This window comes from Pezoporus flaviventris, unplaced genomic scaffold, assembly GCF_033815535.1.
Source record: "Pezoporus flaviventris isolate CSIRO_AGI_PZ_B2104156 unplaced genomic scaffold, CSIRO_AGI_Pfla_v1 ptg000003l, whole genome shotgun sequence".
Taxonomy (NCBI): Eukaryota; Metazoa; Chordata; class Aves; order Psittaciformes; family Psittacidae; genus Pezoporus; species Pezoporus flaviventris.
Genome location: NW_026892551.1, coordinates 12,219,311 through 12,242,027, shown reverse-complemented (window position 1 = coordinate 12,242,027; position 22,717 = coordinate 12,219,311). Strand labels below are relative to the sequence as shown.

Sequence of the window (22,717 nt, the reverse complement as noted above, 5' to 3'; positions counted from 1 at the left end):
GCTCCTCCGCGGGGCTCGGCTCGGCCGCGGGGCTCGGCTCCTCCGCCGCCTTCTCCCTCTGCTCGGCAGCCGCTTCCTTCCTCTCCTCGACCGCCCCGAACTCCTCCACCGGCAGCCGTCCCTTCGCGGCCTCCGGCCCCGCTCCCGCCGCCGCTTGGTCCCCGGGGCCGCTCTCCCGGGCCGGTTCGGCTGCCGCCGGCTTCCGGGGCCGCTCCCCCTCGGCTCCCCGCAGCCTCACGAAGATGGAGAGTAGGGTGAGGGCCAGGACGGTGAAGAGCAGCCGGACGGCCAGGTACAAGTCCACGGCCACGTCCGTCCCGCCCTGCTGCTGGAGCCCGCCCGTATTACAAGCCATTGCCATAAAGCACAGTGAGACAAGAACCTTAGCCCAGGCCCCACACTTGATAAAACACTATCACAGCAAATACCGGCTCTACGTAAGTTACAACGGTCTGAAGCTGTGAGATCAAGAAGAACAACTCTGATACCCAATAAATCAGCATTGTGACGAATGACTATTAATCCAGTCAAATCTGTCGTTATCTCAACCCTTCGGGCCCCACGTTGGGCGCCAAAAAGAACTGTCGTGGTTTAAACCCAGTCAGGTAATTCGTTCGCTCACTTCCCCCCCTTTCTTGCCCTCCCCCTGCTCTCGGAGGGACGGAGAGGAGAATCAAAAGAATGCAACTCCCACGGGTTGAGATAAGAACAGTTTAGTAACTAAGGTATAACACAGATCACTACTGCTACCACCAATGATAATAATGATAAAGGAAATAACAAGGGAAGAGAATACAACACCTCACCACCCGCGAACCGATAACTCGCCCCCCAAGCCCGACCAAGCTCCGACCGATACCTCCTCCAACCCTGCAGTCTCTCAGCCCTTCCGGCTAACTCCCAGTTACATCCTGGGCATGACGTGCTGTGGTATGGAATAGCTCTTTGGTCAGTTTGGGTCAGGTGTCCTGTCTCTGCTTCCTCCCAGCTTCCCCTCCTCCCTGGCAGAGCATGAGGCTCACAAAGTCCTTGGCCAAACCAAAACATCTCTATCAGCTCTGTTCCCAAGCCGAAAGTCAAAACACTGCACTGCACCAGCTACCAAGGAGGAGAAAAATGACTGCTACTGCTGAACCCAGGACACATGCACAGTGGGATTGGGTGCGCCCTCAGCATGTTTGCCTATGACACCAAGCTGTGTGGTTCGGCTGACACACTGGAGGGAAGGAATGTCATCCAGGGGGACCTTGACCTACTTGTGAGGTGTGCTGATGCCAACCTTATGAAGTTTATCTATGCCAAGCGCAAGGTCCTACACCTGGGTCAGAGCAATCCCAGGCACAGCTACAGGCTGGGCAAAGAAGAGATTCAGAGCAGCCCTGTGGAGAAGGACTTGGGGGTGTTGGTTGATGAGAAAATGAACATGAGTACAGTTCTGGTGTCCTCAACAAAAAAAATAGGACATGGAACTGTTGGAACAAGTCCAGAGGAGGGCCACGAGGATGATAAGGGGTTCAAGCACCTCCCGTATGAAGACAGGCTGAGAAAGTTGGGGCTATTCAGCCTGGAGAAGAGAAGGCTTCATGGAGACCTCATAGCAGCCTTCCAGTATCTGAAGGGGGCCTACAAAGATGCTGGAGAGGGACTCTTCATTAGGAACTGTAGTAGTAGGAAAAGGGGAAATGGATTTAAACTTAATCAGGGGAAGTTTAGGTTAGATATAAAAAAGAAGCTCTTTACTGTGAGGGTGATGAGGCACTGGAATGGTTTGCCAAGGAAGTGGCACATTCTCCATCCCTGTCAGTGTTCAAGTCCAGCTTGGACAGAGCCTTGGGTGACATGGTCTAGTGTAAGGCGTTCCTGCCCATGGGAGGGGGGGTTGGAACTGGATGATCTTAAGGTCCTTTCCAACCCTAACTATCCTATGATTCTATGATTCTATGATCCTGCCCCTCTACTCTGCTCTCGTGAGACCTCACCTGGAGTATTTTGTGCAGTTCTGGTGTCCTCAATATAAAAAGAATGTGGAACTGTTGGAACAAGTCCAGAGGAGGGCCACGAGGATGATCAGGGGACTGGAGCACCTCCCATATGAAGATAGGCTGAGAAAGTTTGGGCTGTTCAGCCTGGAGAAGAGAAAACTGCATGGAGACCTCATAGCAGCCTTCCAGTATCTGAAGGGGGCTATAGGGATGCTGGGGATGGGCCATTCATTAGGGACTGTAGTGATAGGACAAGTGGTAACGGGTTAAAACTTAAATAGGGGAAGTTTAGAATGGATATAAGGAAGAAATTCTTTACTGTTAGGGTGGTGAGGCACTAGAATTGGTTGCCCAGGGACGTTGTGACTGCTCCATCCCTGTTGGTGTTCAAGTCCAAGTTGGACAGCGCCTTGGGTGACATGGCTTAGTGTGAGGTATCCCTGCCCATGGCAGGGGGGGTTGGAACTGGATGATCTTAAGGTCCTTTCCAACCCTAACTATTCTGTGATTCTATGATTCTATATTAAATTATTCTTTAAACTAAGTAAGATATTTCGCTTATTTAATGCTACGTAAAGTATGTGTGGGTCATACCGTCAAGTGTACTGAAAGCTGGACAATCAGGGCTTCAAAAGAATGGTCAGATACTAAGAAAGGCTACAGAATCAACAGAGCACTGAATTAAATTCCTTGCATCTTTCCTTTAACACCAAAACAAATTATCCTCCCATTGACTGAAGTGCAACATACTCCTGTGCTACAACAAATTCAATGTTTTTTGAGAATAAAGTCCATCCATTGCTTCTAAGTTTCAGGTGACTGTTTCCTAATCAGCTAAGGATTTTTTTCCTCTCTGATACTGTGGATTCCTTGTTTATCTAAATCTCTCCACTGACATCCTGAACTCCAAAATATTCCCACTTCTGAGCTTCCTGTTAAGGAGAATTTATCCTTCTTTTCACACAGTTCCACTTTACTCAGTTTCCAGTATTTGTGACTAACAAAAAAGCAGCCTGGTTTTGCGGCTCTTTTTAACAGGACATAAGCTATACCAAGTACTAACAAGGAAAAAATATTATCATATCACAAATATTTAGAATTAAAGCCAAGAAGACTGGTTATTTCATTAATATAATTTATTGTCTAGTAAATATGTCCTCCACATACATTTCACCAGTTACCCTGGGACTAAGAATAATTTCTGCTTTGCATGGATTTTATTCAAATGCATTCAATCTTGAGAGGACAAAATCGAGAGGTGAAAAATTCAGCTCTTTTCTCTGCAGCTACCCCAGTTTATTCCCGTTTTTAAGCATTCTTCTTGATGGAAAAGTACCTTATTTCCAGTCTGTCTAAACTGACTTGGCCTTTGTTAAGATTTCTCGACTAGATTAAAGAGCTCTTTATTTCACAGTAGTTTCTCCCTGTGGAGATACACTATAATCAAGTGCATTGTATTCTCTTCTTTTTAATAAGCTGAAATAGCCGGATCATTCTCAGATATATATTGCAAGACATTTTATCTTGTCCTGTAATCTTGTCTCTTTTCTTCACACCCTCCAAATATCAAGCACTATTTAAAAATGGTGACATGAGAACTACACAAACTATTCCAAAATCCACTGTTGCAAATATATTAGCTCCATTCTTTTTCCTTTTTCTGAGAAATTTCAATCCTCTTATTAAAGAAGTAAGTTGGATAAATCTGACATGATCTCACTTTAGTAAATCCCATGTGTTTGTGCTTGTGATTTGTATATGCATGTAGATATATTTTACACAGGTATAAACACATACACATCAATAACTGTATATGGTATGTGTGTGTATATATATTTACAAAGACATATACATACATATGTATAACTAACATATTCTGAACTCTGAATTTTACCTTCATTTTCATTGTGATAACTTTCCTTATGATAAGTTTCCTTTCAAGAACTTCAGCTTTCATAGAAGCACATCACATCTTTGACCATATGTTCAAAATCAGGGTAATTATTAGAAGCAAGTTCAAGCTTTTGTTAGGTTTCATGGTATTTATTAAAAGTATTGCTGAACTCCCTCAATATCCCACTGCAAATAACATTGATATTTTCTTAATTTAGCAAGTAGAATCTTTTTTTTTTTTTCCTATGAATTAAAGAGAAATAATTTAAATCTGCTTTTGGTGCTTCCCAGATTATGTCTCTATTTAGTGATTTTTACTTTTTCTGCACTGATTTTTAATCATATTACTTGTATTTTCTCAACTTATTTCTAAGTTGGTTTTGTGAGTTTGTTTTTGAGGCAATTATTTATTTGGTTAGAACCCTCTCTACAAGCTATTCTTCCTCATTCTGGGAATAAAATATCCATGTAGTTTTATATTTAAGTTTATTTTATATCTTTGGTTTAAATATTTAACTCTCATGATCTTAGTCCATAATTTGCTGGGTCTGGTTGACTACTTTATTATTCATTTATTATAATAACTTTTTGTAAAAAAAACTGTTGCAGTCAAGAATGTTAAGTGCCACCCATCCTTTCATTGTCCATCATTTTAAGTAAAGTTTGCCCATCATCACATGAACCAACAATCTGTGTTTAAACGTTACTCCCGCATCACAAGTTTATGAATCTACTTTGGCTTGGTAACTATTTGGTAAAGAAACCTTGCAGATACTACATCAAAAAAATTACTGGCCCCTACTTTTATTAGCAAGATTTATTTCCTACATTTTGACATTACTGAAGTATAAATTTTCCATGATGATAATCCCTAGTAATATCTCTTATAACTTAACAGACAATGGCATCCATTGCAAATCTAGTTCTGCTAATCTCTAATAGAAACTTTTTTCTATTTTGATATTCTTCCCTTTTCAGCTTATCAGAACATGCTTTTTATGTGTTGTCCTTTATTATTTCCACACCTGTCACTCTATTTATCACTTTTATGTCTCACTTCCTTTCTTTGATGAAAAAGCCAAATCTTCTCATGTGTGTAATATGCACACAATAATCAAGTTGTCAGTACCTGTGTAAGATCTAGTTTCACACATGAACTAAGAAAACTTTTCCTAATTAGGTGTTCTGTCTTAACATTAGTACATAAATAATTACATGGCACTACAATTTGAGTTTCTTGTAAATTACAATTCCCTGTGTTCCAGCTGCCTTGTCTTGGTCTGCCTTACCTACTGTTTCATTTCACATTTAGACCCTTCATCCTTCATCTTTCTGCTCTAAGGTAAATAACTAAATCACTTGTAAGCATATTAAAGAATAACAAGTTAATGTTAAGTGATCAGTCCATGCAGTTCTCCATGGTTGCTGTTTCTCACAATAATTTATTGCCTGCCAATCTTGTACCATCCATTAACTTTAGACTATTAAATTTATTAGAACTGTCTTGTTTGCTTTTGGTGTTTGTGGTGTTGTTTGATTTTTTTTTTAATAACCTCTCCTTTGCATGGTAAAAGATATCAATATTATGCATATGCAAGAAAGAGAAAACTCTGAGAATTACTCTCAAAATAAATAATATATATATAAAATGCTAACTGAAAACTTCTTAGTACTTAAAGTCATATAATTAGTCTCTAGCATCATATTCTTAGGATATTTTTTTTTGCTGTTGTTAAAAAATGACCCAAATATGCTCATGTTTTAAATAATCCACCAGAGGGAGTTCTATGAATAAAATAGAAATACTGACAACAAACATAAACCCTTGGAAAAACAGTTTAAATACACAACTGCCATAACTTTTGCTTTGTATTGGGCACTAAAACTTCTTGTCAAGTGTATGTCAAGAAAATGAGACTTTAGTAACTATGGTCTCATCTTGAAATTGAAATTTCCAGTGTTCCAAAACACTCATATAGGCAAGAATGCAATGCAGCTATTTGATAGTGACTCTAATCTTTGGTGGCATAAGTATTTTTTAATAATTACAGAAGTAAACTAAATTTAAACACAAGTCAGTTGCCAGTCCTTTATCATGGGCACTTCAATGGTACAGAATGCCCTCACAAGTTTTAGTGCCATAAGTGTTAAATGACAGATTTCCCAAACATTTTCATCCCACAGAAAAGCCCCAAGAAATAGCCACATAATTGTCTACATCTTGCTCTTTGTGATATTTTCCTTATGAAAGACACTCAGATTATACCAATATATTCAACATTGTAAAACACTAGCTAAATAAGCTAACTCTTAATATGATGTTAGGGCACAATGTTGAATGACTTATTAGAATACTTACAGAATCATAGAATAGTTAGGGTTTGAAAGGACCTTAAGATCATCTAGTTCCAACCCCCCTGCCATGGGCAAGGACACCTCACAATAAACCGTATCACCCAAGGCTTTGTCAAATCTGGACCTGAACACTGCCAGGGATGGAGCATTCACAACCTCCTTAGGCAACCCATTCCAGAGTCTCACCACCCTCACAGGAAAGAACTTCCTCCTTATAACCAATCAAAACTTCCCCTGTTTAAGTTTTAACACATTACCCCTTGTCCTGTCACTACAGTCCCTAATGAAGAGTCCCTCTCCAGCATCCCTATAGGCCCCCTTCAGATAATGGAAGGCTGCTATGAGGTTTCACGCAGCCTTCTCTTTTCCAGGCTGAACAGAAGAACTCTGAACTTCCTCAGCCTGTCTTCATACAGGAGGTGCTCTAGTCCCCTGATCATCCTCGTGGCCCTCCTCTGGACTTGTTCCAACAGTTCCATGTTCTTTTTGTGTTGAGTACACCAGAACTGTACACAACACTCCAGGTGAGGTCTCACAAGAGCAGAGTAGAGAGGCAGGATCACCTCCTTCGACCTGCTCGTCATGTTCCTTTTGATGCAGCCCAGGATACGGTTGGCTTTCTGGGCTGCAAACCCACACTGCCAGCTCATGCTCAACTTTTATTCTAAAGGTTACAAATTAGGATAAAAAATATTAAGAGTTATGAAGGAATACACAGATAAGATGATAAAGTCTTAACAGAGTGATTCTAGAAGCATATGTGTTTGCCAGCTGGCATAAACCAGCATACCTCTAATGACTTTAATGAATTTATGTCAGTTTAAATTAGATTATACTTTGCTTCTTTAGTTACTTTTTTAGTAGTCAATGTCATAATAATCTCAAAATAAAGTAAGGATGTTTCCTTCAAAGAAGCAACTGATTCTTTTTTTCTGAAGCATGTTTTAATTTCTGAAGTAATTCAGAAGCAGTCATCTTCAAACAGACTTTTGGAAATGCAGTTCTGAAAGATTAGAAATTATTTCAAGGTATGAAATAAAAAGATTTTTTTCCTTCTTTCCATTTTTTTTTTTTTTGACTTACTCTTCTTACGCTATAGAACGGTTGCTCTCTGATGCCCAGCTGCAAGTCCACTGAGTGTTACAGAAGTTACAGAAGTGGGGTCACATACCATATCAGGTTTGAGTGACAAAGGTTTTGGTAGTAGGGGGTGACTACAAGGGTGGATTCAGTGACGAGCTTTCTCTGTATCTGATAGAGTCAATGCCAGACAGATCCAAAACTGCCCCACTGCTGGCTAAGTCTGAGCCCACAAGTGGTGGTGCTACTGCCTCTTGGATAACATATTTAAGAAAGAGGAAAAACTGCAGTGCAACAGTAGCAAGAGAACGGAGTGTGAATATGTGAGAAAAATAACTCTGCGGACACCAGTGTCAGTGAAAAAGAAGGGGAGAAGGTTCTTCAGAGAGATTCCACTGCAACCCATGGTGCAGCCCATGGTGAGGCAGGCTGTCCTCCTCCTACCCTCTGGAGGAATCCCACACAGGAGCAGGGGGATGTCCAAAGGAGGTTGTGACCCCTCTTGCTGGAGCAGGCTCCTCGCAGGACCTGTGGCCCCATGGAGAGAGGAGCCCACACTGAAGCAGGTTTGCTACAGGAGTTATGACCCCATAGGTGTCCTACACTGCAGCAGTCTATTCCTGAAGGACTGCACCCCATGGAAGGGACGCATACTGAAGAAGTTTGTGGAGGATGGTGTCCCATGGGAGAGATCCTACGATGGAGTAGGGGAAGAGTCTGAGAAGCCCTTTCCTGAGGAGAAAGGGATGGCAGAGACAGCATGTGATGAGCAGACAGCAATCCCCACTCCCCATCCCTCTATGCTGCTGATCTGGGGAGGAGGTAGAGAAATCGAGAGTAAAGTTGAGCCTTGGGAAGAAGGGAGGGGTGGGGGGGAGGTGTTCTTAAATTTGGTCACATTTTCAGAAAATGTGAAAAACATTTTTAAGTGCATTTTAAGCAAAGAGGTTAATCAGTTTCTGACATATATTTAGAAACTAACACACTTTTTGGTTGTCCTGGTTGTGGTGGGGATAGAGTTAATTTTCTTCATAGTACCTAGTGTGGGGCTGTTTTGGATTTGTGCTGAAAACACCGCTGATAACACAGGGATGTTTTAATTACTGCTGAGCAGTGCTTACATGGTCAAGGCCTTTTCTGCTCCCCACCCCACCACACCAGCGAATAGGCTGGGGGTATGGTGTAAGGAGCAGAAGAAGTTGGGAGGGGACAGCAGAGACAGCTCATCCAAGGGATATCCTATGCCATATGAAATCGTGCTCAGCCTATAAAGCTTGGGGAAGGAGAAGGAAGGGAAGAACATTTGGAGGGATGGTGCTTGTTTTCCCAGGTAACCACTAGCGTGATGGAGCCCTGCTTTCCCGGACATGGCTGAACACCAGCCCGCTAATGGGAAGTGGTGAATGAATCCCTGGCTTTGCTTTGCTTGTGTGCACAGCTTTTGCTTTATCGATTAAACTGTCTTTATCTCAACCCATGAGTTTTCTCACTGTTACCCTTCCAATTCTCTCTCCTATCCCCCTGGTGAAGGGTAAACAAGTGGCTTTGTGGGGCTGAGCTGCCTACCTGAGCTAAATGACAATAGGTGAATATAATCACAGTAAAATTAGAGGATTTTCATAAAAAACAAACATGTATCTGTTAAAATGTGTGGGACCTCAATAAAAAGAAGACTTTAATTTCATACTATCTGATCAGATTAGGTCAAGTAATTTTAATTACTTATACCTTGGTTTTATATTCACTAAGTTGGAGATAAAATATCCATTTGTATTTAGATGAACTCATTGGGATTTTCACTAAGTACTATTAAGGGTAAGGTAATAGAGTTCAGTTATGCAGGGAGATGCAGTATTTTAACACCTGCTCATAATACAATTTATATTTAAGTATACAAATTGCAAACCATGATGAAGATCAATAGTTGCCCAGAAAAATCTCCAAATAATCCATCACTGCTTTGAGCAATACTTGAAAAATCCCACTCCTGGAGTCCCCATGCAATTGATGGTAGCAATGAAAATAATACCTTGGAAAGCAAAAAAAAAGAAAAGGAGGGAAAAAAATTAACACCATATCCAAACAGTGAAGCTAACATATGTTGTCATTTCCAGTAATCCTATTGATTCTTCTGTATTTTATGTTTTACAGCTATTTTTTTAAGGTTTCAGCTACATATTCTCAGTGTAACACACAGTTACTACACACAACTATTAAAGTGTGTAACTAATTTAGATGAGCAAGAGGTTAAACATCCATATAGGATATACAGAAAGCCAGTAAAAAAGGGGAAATAAAAAAGAAGAGGAGGGAGAGTGAGACAGGCAGAAAAAAAAAAAAAAAGATCTGGCAAGGAAGACTTCCAGTCAGCATTAAACGGCATGGTATTTCTTAGTGCCAAGACAAAAAGCATGATGAACTGTTGTCAAGGAAGAGAGGACAGGGAGAAAGAGCACCAGACAGTGTGATGTTGCAAAGTTCAATTTAATAGCAGAACCAAAGCAGCAGACAAGCTGTGTCAGGAAAAAAATTCACACTCCACAAGTTCAACCCACACACAGTTCTAGTCACTGAAGCTGCCCCTAAATTGTGAGTTGGCACAGTGGAGCCTGAGGAAAAACAACACTTTCTCTAACTCAGTGTTGTATGCCTGCACAACAATATTCCCCTTTCCCTGCCCTTCTGGTATACCAATCTCTGTTGCTGGGGAGGTATCACACAGACCATCCACAAAACCACTTTGTGAGTGTATTATGTATCTTCCTGGAACTTCCATGTTTTATTCTCTTCTGCTTGCTGGCCCACATCCTGTACCAAGGCTTCTCACGCTTTGTTTGCATTGTATTGTCAACCCTGGTTCATTATATTCAGTCACCCAATTCCTTATTAATGCAAGGTTATGATGTATCCAGGCAAAAAACTTTCTAGAAGCTTTCAGTACTACAAGAAATGTTCTAAATGTGAATAATGTATTTCATGAACTAGCATTCACCACAATTTTAAGGCTCAGGATGGAGTAACAAGGCAATGAGATGGAAAGACCCAAGTCTTGTCTATTAATAACAATTGTTAGGGAGGTTTTTAATATAGATGAACTAAGTGAAAACGTGTACCTTTCTGTTTCCCTGGCTCCCATTAGGAAAAAATATTTGCAGACGATGTTTGTGGGTTTGTTTTTTTTTTCCAGTATCTCTGTATTATTATTGTCTAACAACTGTCATTATTGCATTGAAGGGCACCTGTACATTGACAGGACGTTGTAATGCCTCACTTTCTGATATTGCTTCAGGGAAGAGCAGGGCTAACCTTTATTCCAAACCACTCTCTTTTCTTTTTTTTTTTTTCCCAATACTGAAAGCATGAAGAGATCTCACTCTTTGAGATTTTGTCTTTATTTTTGCATGAACACAAATTGTTCCTGACTTAGTCAACAGAGAAATAAGCTGCCTGCCCTGCATTACACTGACAATATTATTGTTGGACAATAATTTCAAATCTTTGCTATTATCACCAAATATTAAGCATCTGGTATGTCTTAACCCTTAAAAAGAAGGAGCATCATCTCTGAATCAGTAACTCAATATGTCTTCTTGCTTTTGAAAGAAATCTGTCTTTTCTTGACTGCAGCCAATAATCCTTAGAATACCACCCGGTGCTCTCATAAATGGTTGTATGTGTCGTGTATCAAAGCTTAATGAAAAAAAAAATCAAAACTAAGTTTTAAGCTCTAAGGATGCACCATTTTAAGAATGTGAGCCACTGATAACTGCAGAAAGAAAAGCAATGACTAGAGGCAAGAATCTTGGTAATGGAGTTTCTACAGAGTAATATGTGTACTGGTCATATACTCTTCTGTTTACTTTCTCAATCATAGCCTGATGCCTAAGATTCACTTTTATATCTTGTCCCATTCCTGTATCTTCCCTTTCTCTCTTTTTCCTTCCAGAGCTCCCCATGTTATATTTCAGTGCAATCATTCTGTCCAGTGTTAATTCTTTGTCCCCACCACCACCACCTATGAATTCCAATTAGGCTATTTCTTCTCTATTTTCCAAGAAGCCCACAGAAAGTACTAGTGGGTCTTCTTCCTACCCTGAAGGATCTCTTTTTCCTACCCTAAAGGATCTCTTCTCAATCCTAAAGTGGAGGGAATTGAAGACATAAAATGCCACAAAACATGACAGGTTGTGTCATGTTTTATTGATACCCCTGAACTGGAACTTCAAGACATACTACATTTCATAGAATTTAGCCCCCAACTTCTATTTTTCCAGTACACACACAATCTGAGTATTCCTGAGGGCTTTTGTATTTAGCCATCCTTGAATATCCTTTTGTGAAAACAAAAAATGTTTATCCCAGTACTGGGACATATACTTCAATCTTGCCAAAGACGTACAAATATCAAGTATTCGGTTTCACACTAGTTTGCAGATTCAAAGGCTTTGTATTTACAGCTATAAAGTCAGCTGTCTTGATTCTCATCTTCACTGTTTTGCATGAATGCCAAGAAAATCCTATAAAATTCACTGTCTTTGGAGTGCTTTTTTTAGTGTGATATTTGCAGTTCTGTATGTGCTGACACAGATTCATGCTAACTGATTTTGGGCATCCACCAATGCTTTTTAGGTTAAGAGTCTGCTTTCCCTGAACTACGTCTATGGACAGTAGTTTATCTATGCCTACAGTTCAGTGTCAGGAAGCAGGATTTAGAAATTGATATATTTTTTCACTCGATATTGAGATGTAGATCTGCTGACCTGACAAACCATCACCAGACCCACTGAAGAAAGAAGAGACACCTCAGGGTATCCTTAATATGAAATTGTATTTCTGCTACCACTTAGATGCATAGAAAGTATTAGTTCAATGGGATGCTAACCATACTGCTGAATATTCAGTTTTCTGGAACTAAAATAAAATTCAAAAACAAATTAAAAACATAGGAACTGTTAAGTAGTACAAATAATGCAAAAAAAAAAATAGTTCAGATGAGGGTGCTACTTTTCATACCAGCACTCTCTAGGAATAATACAGCATTTTGCCACACTAACCTTTTTCAGTGTAGCATTTAGGCAATAAAACTTAAGTTCCTGATGATAAAGAAGCCATCAACTTGTGATTAAGGCACTATGGACTATTTGCTTAACTATTTTCCTGTAGATTTCACAGCATTTTACTACCAGCACTTGTCTTTTCTGTTCCTATTAATTATCTTGTTGTCCATATGCTAGTTCTTGAAATACTCTTACTTTCCTCTTCTCCTACTGTGTCTTGATGGAGTGGTACTGTAATGCGCCATGTCACAGCTGTAATAAGGAGAACACTGTCAAGTGCTGAATATTACTTTCAAACAAACAGCTTAAGAAAACATGAAAGTGTGAAAAGTTATCTAAGAAGTAGATAACTTTTTTCTTCTTAAAGAAGAGAAAAAAGAAAAAAGAAATTGGAAGCAAGAGTCATAATAATAGTCATAATAATACTTTGATGTCACAATTAAAAAAAAAACAATGCTACTGTAATATTTTTGGAAATTCATACTATCAGGAGAAATAAAATAGTCTAAGCTTAGTTTTGTATGTAAAAAACAAAGTTTGTGTTTTGGTTGCAAGTCACAAGCATTTTGAGATGTGTATTTGCACTGTTTCTTTTTCACTTTTGCATATTGCTAGTGTGGCTTTAAAGTTTTAAAACTGAGAAAATTCTAAATCTCAAAAGGTATACTTCCAGGTTAGGCATAAATAATAGAGTGAGCTCCAAACTGTTGTTTTTCATCTCTGCATCTCTAATTTTATTATTTATTTCAATTCACCTGGTTTCTTTGGAATTTTTTCATCTTAATTTACTAGTCTAAAGAATGCTAAAGAGAGAAAGGATCTTTGAAACAAAACCCGAACAGTTGGAATGTCAAAATAACAACTTTAACAATTGAATTCAACTAGATAAGTGGAGGGATATGATATCTTTAATTATCATTCTGTGTAGACCTAAGAAGCATTTTAGGTAGAGACATAATTAATTTTTTTACTCCCAAGCTAATGTATTTAAAAATTAACTCATCTGAACAGACAACATATTAACAATTTCAACGTAACAAGCCATACTTTTCCATGTCCATATGTACCAAAATGTATAAGATGCATAATATTTTTTTTCCAGTGACAAGCTGCCATGTGTAAGAAAAGAATTACCGACTTGGAAAGAGTCGCATGGACTCAATGATCAGTGATATTTCAGCAAGGCTTCGATACAGCATCTTCTGACTTCTGTTGTTAGTATTGCAGAAATAAATAGTAAATTCTATATGTGTACAACTATGCGAGGTTTAAATAGCAAGTATAAACTTTCACAGTGCATGATTTTCTTTACAATGAGTATTCCAAATTTATTATTAGAATCTACAAGGTAAAAAGTATAAACCAAAGCAGTTACAATTTTCTATAGCCTGGTTCCAATCCTCTCTCCCTTTGAAAAATGTATTTCATAGATTCATACGTCCGTTTTAGTCATAGGTATATAGAGTTAGTTTATGTTCCAGTTAAATAACACTGATTTTATTTTTCCCCATCATGTTCCAAGAAAATTTCTCGCACAGTTCTTACCACACAAATTCATTTTAAAATGGGTATACTATGTACACTGAGCCCAATGTTCTCATTGCACTGCAGTAGCTGCAAAATTTCTTGTTGCATAAACCATAAGTTGTTCAATGTTAAAAACAAATACATGTTACTATGAGATGGAAATATCCTATTTCAAAAGGTTTTTTCTTAAAATATTTCCTTCAAAACTATTCTTTTTTCCAAGTGTTAAGAACATAATATATTCCAATTTTTTTGACAAATAAATATTCACCAATTTGAGTAACAATGTCACCTTCCAGTGTGTGACACAGTCTCTTTCCATAGTTGCTATAGTACTGTAATTTATCATAACATCATCTATGAACACTGTCCTAAGAAAACAAATGTTTTAGATTATCCATTAAGTGTAGGATGTCATAAAGTCTGAACACAGCTTGCACAACCTACATCGGTGTTCTTGTAGATTTATATTTGCTATACAGTGCAAGTAGGACATGTACAATAAAATATTTTGGAAATGTATACATCAGAGCACAAGAAACAGAAAATCGCAAAATGCCTGTTTTTACAATATATCAATAGCTTGATGCTAATAAAAGTCAATTAAATGTTATCTCTGGTAATCCCATCTGTTGCACATTTCCTAAAAAAATAAAAGAAAATTAAAAAAAAAAAAAAATCTGACTTTTTTTTCTCCAGGTTGTCCCTGAATACACAGCTTATATCTAAAACCACTGAAAATGTACAGGAGATACATTTGACAACCTCATAGAATACTTTTGGTTCAAAGTGACCTTTGGAGTTCATCTAGTCAAACTCCCTCAGTGCACATTTAATGAGGTTAGGTTATTCAGCAACATTTTCAGTGAAGCCTTTAGTACCTTCAAGAATAGTTAAAAAAAATATTCTCGTTATTGTTTTCCCAGTATTTGACTATCCCCGTGGTTTAAAAATAAAGACATAAATAACTTAATATTTTAATCAGGATTTCCTATGTTCCAATTTACGTCTCTTGGCTGTCACCCTGCATTTCCAACACCCTGGCACAATCTTCTCACGTTCATCCTATCAGGTAGATGCAGACAGCAGTAAGGTTTCACTTAGCCCTCTCTTACTCGGGTTCAACAGACCCAGTTCCCCCAGACTTTACTCATATGAAGTATCCTGCAGCAACCAAACCGCTTGGGCTCACTTAAGTGTATATATATGTATATATATCTTGCACTTAGGAACACCAAAGTAGACACATCATTTTCATGCTTTCATGGGTGCTAAACAGCTGAACAGGGAAGCATCACTTTCTTCAAGTTGCTCACTGTCACTAATACATCCCAAGATGTTGGCCTTCTTGCTGTGAGGGTAATTTGCTGGCTAACATTCAGCTTGGTATCCTTCATGACCAGGTCCTTTCCTGCAGAGCTGCTTCCTAGACAGTTTCTCTCCAGCCTGTACTGAGACATGGGGTTATTCGTTCCCAGGCTGCAGGACCTTGCACTTCCCTTTGCTGAACTTTGTGGTGTTCTTGTCAGCCAATTGCTTCAGCCTGCCCTCTAAACAGCAGCCTTGTCCTGAAACATACTGATATCTCCCCTTGCTAGTTTGATGGCATCTGAATATTTGCTGAGGGAGATGTCCATCCTATCATCTAGATCATGAATAACATTGTTAAACAGTACTGAACCGAGAAGTGATCCATGAGGGACATCTCTATTTACTGATCACCTTTTTACTACAGATCAAAATTCTCTGAGCCTGTCTGTCCAGTCAGCTTTCCACCCATCTCATTGTCTATTTATCCACGTGTCACCAATGTGGTGAGTATTGTTACAATATCTCAATATGCTTCAGGATGAGCTGGATGAATTGTATAAGAAAGGTTTTACATATTCATTAGTTCCCCACTCCACCAAGTCTTAAATGGAAAAGACTGTGGCTTACATAATAAACATAACCAATTACATGATCACTGAAGCTCTTCAACATAAAAGATCATTAAAAAATTTGCATAAGGTACTTCACATAAATGAAATGGTTGCTCCATCTGCAGTCTAATCGGAATTCTCAGTAAGTTAAAAGGTCTATATAGCGTAAGTAAATGTCACTGAGATTACTTATGTGCTTATAATTAAGTTTGAATAATGTTTTGCTGTAGTGGGACTAATGACCCTTGCAGTATGAAGCAAAGAACTACATCTACAAGAAACCTTCTACCACTCCATTCAAAGGCACTTGAAAACATGCTGCATTTTCCAGGCTTGGAACTGTAACATATGTTAGGGTCCTTTAGATTGCTAACATTCTGGGTTACAAGCACATCAACCACTTTATTTATACACATTCTTCTGGTTTTGGAAATTTTACTTATGGCCATCCTCCTACTCAGAGCCTCAAGGTAATTTGAAGATATTTTCCAAGTTTATGTTTAGCTATTCATCTTGGTGAAACAAAATGTGGAACAAGCTCTAATATCTCAATAGTCAAACCACAGTTTCTAGATTCAAAATAATCACTGAAGTTTAAGTGCAATTTCTTGAAAGCGTGTAAGCTTCTTGTAAGCACTGAAGGATTAAATATTTTTGAGGTATTTCAATTTTAAATTTGAAACAATTGGGTTTCCATCAAATTACATGACATTTAGATGAAGAAACTGACAACATAACTTCAAGTGCCACACTAAATTTCTAAACATTATCTATATGACAAGCAGAACCATGTTGTTCACTGAGAAAGAAAAAAAAACTGCGGTTGTGTTCAAAACTTTATCAAATATGAATAAATTTTAAAAGAATTTCCCATGGTCTAAAACCAAACTGCAATTACCTTAAGGAAAAATATTACATACTTTTTCTCTATATATATTTACTAATGTAGAAAAGTATCTATTATGAGAAGGGCTAAAGGTATATCAAGGCCATAGAGTTCATTAAACTATCATGGTCTATTATGGAAAAACCTTCTCTGGTTATTATAAATATAGAATGGTTCAAAAATAAAGTACATTATAAAAAAGTCATATATTGCAAAATGAGTTGTATTCCAACAAAGTTGCCACCACAATTCTGAATTAGACTACTCTGTTTCATAAAGAGACAGATAAGACCAAACACTGTGACTCTGATTTCTAAATATGACAAGCTGATGAATTGGTGACTTAAAAAGTTATTTTCCCCACATATGAAACCCTTGGCAACTAGAAGAATAAAGAACTGTCATTAAAAATGCTTGTTAGAAGAATGCATTTGCTTTAGCTTATTGGTATGTTCCATTTTTCTGCTTTCATTTTGTAAAAAAAATCACATATGCAGTTTACTTTCATATAACTGACAATAAATTAAGAATTTAAAGTTATTACACATATAGCTTATCAGATTGAAAATTTTCAGAAATTGGCAGGCTAGTAAAACCCCAGATTGCAATTAAGAAGTACAGCAGTCTTAACTCAAGAGAGATGTAAATACTTGCGCTGCCATTTAAATTAGCAGATTCATTCAAAAACAAAAAAAAAACAAAACAAAACAAAACAAACAAACAAAACAAACAAAAAACCCACACTCCCCCCACCCCTAAACAATCAAAAAACAAGAAAAATCACACCATAAAACACTGGCAGGAAAATTTCATACCTCAGAAATAAAACAACCCACATTGATTCTGATGTGCCAAAGAAAAAGAAACCAATGAAACTTTTAATTTTTTGCTCTTATTTTTAACTTTCTGATTCTAATGCTGTCAAATGTTACTATCCAGGTTCCATTTATAAAAAATACAGGGAATGCAAACATAGACATCTCTAGTGTTCATTGTTCACTAACTTTTATGAAGTCTACCTTCCTCTCTTGCTGCACCAACCCCATAACTCGCTATTTTCTTATATTCCTCACTGCCTCCCCTTCTCCATGTACACATTTTACTTTCCTCATTTAGATTTTGCATTTCAAAAGAGCAATATGGTAGTTGACACTGAAGACAAAATATCTCTCTAAATACTGAGGATATTATATACCTCTGCTCAGGGAAAGGGATATATAACTGTACAGTTAATGAATTTTACTTCCATTAGAAGCTTTTTCCACGCTCATCAATGCTTCTGCATTTTGAAATAAGTTTGTCACACTTGAATTAAGTCTGTTCATACCTGTGTCAACTATGCAAATGAAAATTTGTATTCATGGCTTCACAGATTTCATGGTTGTAGGAAATTGAAGTTATTTAATGTGACAGAAAATGCATTGGAAATGAACTATCTCCTGAAGTCAACAGGATGCTAAAGGGTCTGCCCTTTAGCAGCTATTTCTTCTTCAATATAACTAAATTGCCAAGCTCAAATGTCTTCCCCTCATAACAGGTTATGTGAATTCACAAAGCAAACTGATTTTGTATATGTATTTTTATGTATAATTTTTATTTATTTTTAATGAACTTTACAACTTGTAAAATATCAAGTCTGACACTAGGCAAGGAAAATGCTTTTAGAAAATTAAGATTAAAACATTCATGGAGGTCCAGTGAAGCAAACCGTTTTCATAAAAATATTTTGACTGTCATTAAAATGCTGTTGTGAAGACACAAAAATAATTGGTGGAGGGAAGCTGTAAGACATTTCCTAGGTAGAATCAGAGACTTATCCTATGGTTGCTGTACCTCAGCTGAAAATTAGCCTTTCTTTTTAGGAATCAATTAATATTTAATTTCATCTATGTAATTAACTAAGAAGCAAAATTATTCCAAGATGACACTTAACTTGAGTCACATCTCAGAATTATTGCACACTCTGTAGCATTTAACATATCTATAAATTTATTTTTGCAAAATTATTTGAAAAACTGTCTTGCTCCCCATTCCCACTAATGCAGAATTACTGTTGCTTTGAGACGTTTTATATCAAAAAGGTTTTATGGTACAGCACCATTATTTCTGGTCAAGCGTTGCTGTATTTCTCTATAGCATTATGGTTATAACAATAATAACAACAATAATAAAAAATATAATATTATCATAATCATTATTACTATTGTTTTTGACAATACTTGCCTACAGTATTTAAGAGACATAAAATGGGGCCAAAAAGTATTTCTTGTGTTTAATGCAGAGTAGATACTTTTGAAGATGCAAAGAAAAAGATGAAAGGTATATAATTTCAGTCACTACCCTCAGTTTTTCTTTTCTATGGGGACATGTGTATCTATTCCATTTAGCCTGCTTATTTATATTCTAGTAAAAAAATGTATTATGATGATTAGCATCCTAGAACTCACTATTCAGATAGTCAGCCATAATTCCCTCTTCACTGAACTATATTGAAATATTCTGCCAATGTAGTACTAAATATCCAGAAAGAAGTGTTTCTCAAGATTTGAAAAAGTGTAGAAAGAAATCATAACACTGTTTTACTCTTCAAAAGCCATTAGAGTTTTCTCAAATGCTGTCAAAAATTCCCTCCACTCCCAAATTTTCTCCCAGTAAATGCCACATAATATGTCAGACTTAAGGGAGCAACATAATTACCTTATCACAACAAACAACCTTTTGCAGTGATACCTTGGAAGAGGATTCACACAGCCAAAATTCGAGATATGTCACTTGCAACTCTTAAAGAAAGCACCCTGAAAAGCTTTAAAGCAAGGGCCTTGAAGTGCTCTTGAAAGCACGAGAACTTTTAAAAGCAAGGATTTCCCCATTCTTTTTTTAAACAGAACTTACCTTCAAATCCTTTGCATAAGACAGGTGGAGTTTGTTAACAAATTCCCCCTTGCCTTGCTTTACATTTGCTGTCGTCACAGTGCATACAATTTCCCTGAATGAAAAAAACGCTTTCTGCTCATCCCAGAGACTATGCATCTGTTCTTTGCTCTGCTCAATACTTCCCTACCCTTTCTTCATATTACAAGGTCTCTGCTTGTGAGTCTTCTGACACTTCAGAATATCTTCCTTGCACTGCAGAAGCTTTTATTGGTTATTCATGCATGTAGAAGAAATCATCACTTTTCTCTTACGTAGATTCCTTCTGATTGAGAATGTTGCAGTCAAGAAGGGCAATGAGGCATCCCTCCCCCACTCACAACTGGTCATCCACACCCTTTAACACAAACAGTAAATCAAATAGATGTGAAGTGCTTCACACCTAAATGCAATAACGCAATGCCTGTGCCTAAATATCACCCACTACAAAGCTTTAATTTTTGGGATTATGTTGTCACTGGGTTGGAAGTTTAACCATGTACAAAAAAGAATACTGTAATGGCATAACCGAATATATGTGACTATTTTTATTACTAGCAAGGAGAAAGCATGAATATTGTGCCTGCTTGCACAGGTACATCAGTGCTTATTAATTGCAACTCTTCATAATTTCACTGACATTAAAAGGAATCCTCACTACTATGGTTTCAAAAGTGCCACTTCTGAAATAAAGTTCCATAAAATACAGAATGATTTCAAGCCAAAAACTAACAATGTATTTTTACTTACAGAAGACACAGCGGATTCACGATCACTGCCTTACCATGGTGTAGTTGTGAGCCACCTTCATAAGCTCTGTACATCCTTGCGCATCAGCAAATGCTCGTATTCCCAAACAGTTGGATGGGTGCAAAAGCTTCATTAGAAAATGGCAGCAAACCTCTACTACTTGTGGGAGCTGGAGGAGGCAGGCAGCTGCTAGAAGATTTTCAATGGTATCTTCTTTCAGTTCCAGGCAGCCTGAAAAAAAATAGGATACAAACTTATTTACTTGGTATTTACAAAATGAAAAGATCTTTTATAAATAATCTGAGCTCTATTTAAAAAACTCTACAGAAAAAGTGAAAAGAAGGAGGATTAGTCTCTCTGACTGGACACTTCAGGAACCTGAACATTACAGTATTAGAAACATTTCTTTTTAAACTACTATTAATTCAACTGTATAAGGATACAAAAATAGACTGTAAAGTGTGGAAAGGAAAAGAAGACTTAGGAATACTGTATTTTCTAACTCAGACTAACATCTAAGTAAGTATCTCAGTATCAATCAGGCTGTGATTTCCCCTCCACACACACACTGAAACTGGTGATAAAACTGGCATTCTCTTCGGCGGTAGAGCAAAATCCACAACCATCTCTCTGCAAAGAACTAAATAACTGCCTATCTTAGTATGACTAAAACCATAAAAATATCTTCAAAATAGGGCTTAAAAATCTTCAAATTTTGTGTTTGTTATTTGTAACTTGATTTTGGGATTAATTTTATCTGAGCAACATATGGTAGGCTTCTCACAGTATATAGGCCTTCTAAAAGACTTTATATTAGATAAAAGAATATATATGGATGCATAATATTTATCTTACTTTAATACTTATATTTAACTTAATTTTACAATTTCACAAGACATGCTTTTTATCTTTCAGACTGATATACATTTCAATGAATAAAAGATAAAATAGATCAAATTAAAAAATATTTCTTTTAGTGAGAAATAAGTGTCATTTTGCCATCATGCTCCCCCCCCAGTGATTATTTTTAAGTGTGGGGTTTTACATTAGTATCTCTTATAACTTTCTTATGTTAATAATTTAAGGAACTAAATTAGAGATCACAAAGTCATCTTGGAGAACTGGAAAAAAATAGGAAATTAAAATGTGGAAACGTAATATAAACTGTAAGAAACTAACATGATTTTATTCTGCTGCACTTGGAAAAAAATCATTTCCATCTACAGGAGGATTAGGTGTATATTGATCTTTCTGTTCAAAGTAATATAGTTCAACAGTTAGATAAAGTCACTCTTTTCCCCACTCGTTGTTTTTTTTTATTTCTTGTCACATAAAGAGAAATCTACAAATCTTAATAGCTCTATTACATGGCACTGAGGAGTTCTGAAATCCTCAACATTACAATAGAATGACATTGAAAGGAAAAGTTGCTTAATACTGCAATACCAGCCCAAAATACAATAACCATAACACTTAAGATCTGACCTTTTCTCCTTCTTTCACTGTATCTGGGGCTTTTAATATAACATAGAAACTCGGAAGTTATACTTTACTGGATTTAGTTATAAAACATCTGTTTGCAAAGGTGAGATTATCAATCTGATCAAGTACACAGCATAATTTCAGTGGCTGTCCTCTGCTTATTTTTATGTTTCTATTAATGTCACGTGTTTCTTTTCACATTATCTGACTTTTTCTCTTAATTTCTATCCATCACATGTTTATGTAATATGGTCAGAAGGCACACTCAGCAGCTGATTCTTGGCAGACCCATATATTTATTAATGATGTTCCCACATGTGCTACATGCCTGCAGGTAACAACTTCTCATTATCTAGAATACAGATCCACTGTATCATGTGGAAGCTACCAAAAGATATTTTCAGGCTAAAACTGATCATCCCAGTACCAGAAGGAAGAAAACTGAAAAATGTGCAGAACAGCTATGAAAAGTAGATGGACTGAGAAATGTGTTGATAAAAAAATTAGAAAGATGAAGTTTAAAATCTCCTTTTCTTATATGCTTATATTCTTATTACCTTTGCATTCTCATTTTTCAACAAGCTGAAAGAAGCCTCTGGACCTACAACCTGATACAGATAACATTTGCATAATGACATGAACACTGAAAGAATCACCACCCTTTATGAGGAAAGGTAACAGTGTCACAGTTTGGCTTTTTATTGCTAAATGTAGCCTTTCAGGAAAAACCCAAAGGAAACAGTTGAAGCCACATCAATCTATTTATTTTCAATTTGAAGATATTTCCTGTTAACTTTAAGGAAAACTACTACTAGAAGGGTACTAGTTGGGAACTAGGAGGATTAAAATAACGTTAAATCAATAAAAATTATT

The 22,717-nt window shown here is 37.2% G+C and overlaps 1 protein-coding gene across 1 annotated transcript in view; it reads right to left on the bottom strand.

Annotated features, from left to right (window-relative positions):
* KLHL1 (kelch like family member 1) overlaps nucleotides 1–22,717 on the bottom strand; it is a 213,955-nt gene that overhangs the window by 97,992 nt on the left and 93,246 nt on the right. Inside the window, exon 4 of the mRNA XM_061445293.1 lies at nucleotides 20,397–20,593. Coding sequence (XP_061301277.1) covers nucleotides 20,397–20,593 — 197 coding nt within the window. The remainder of the gene's footprint in view (nucleotides 1–20,396; nucleotides 20,594–22,717) is intronic.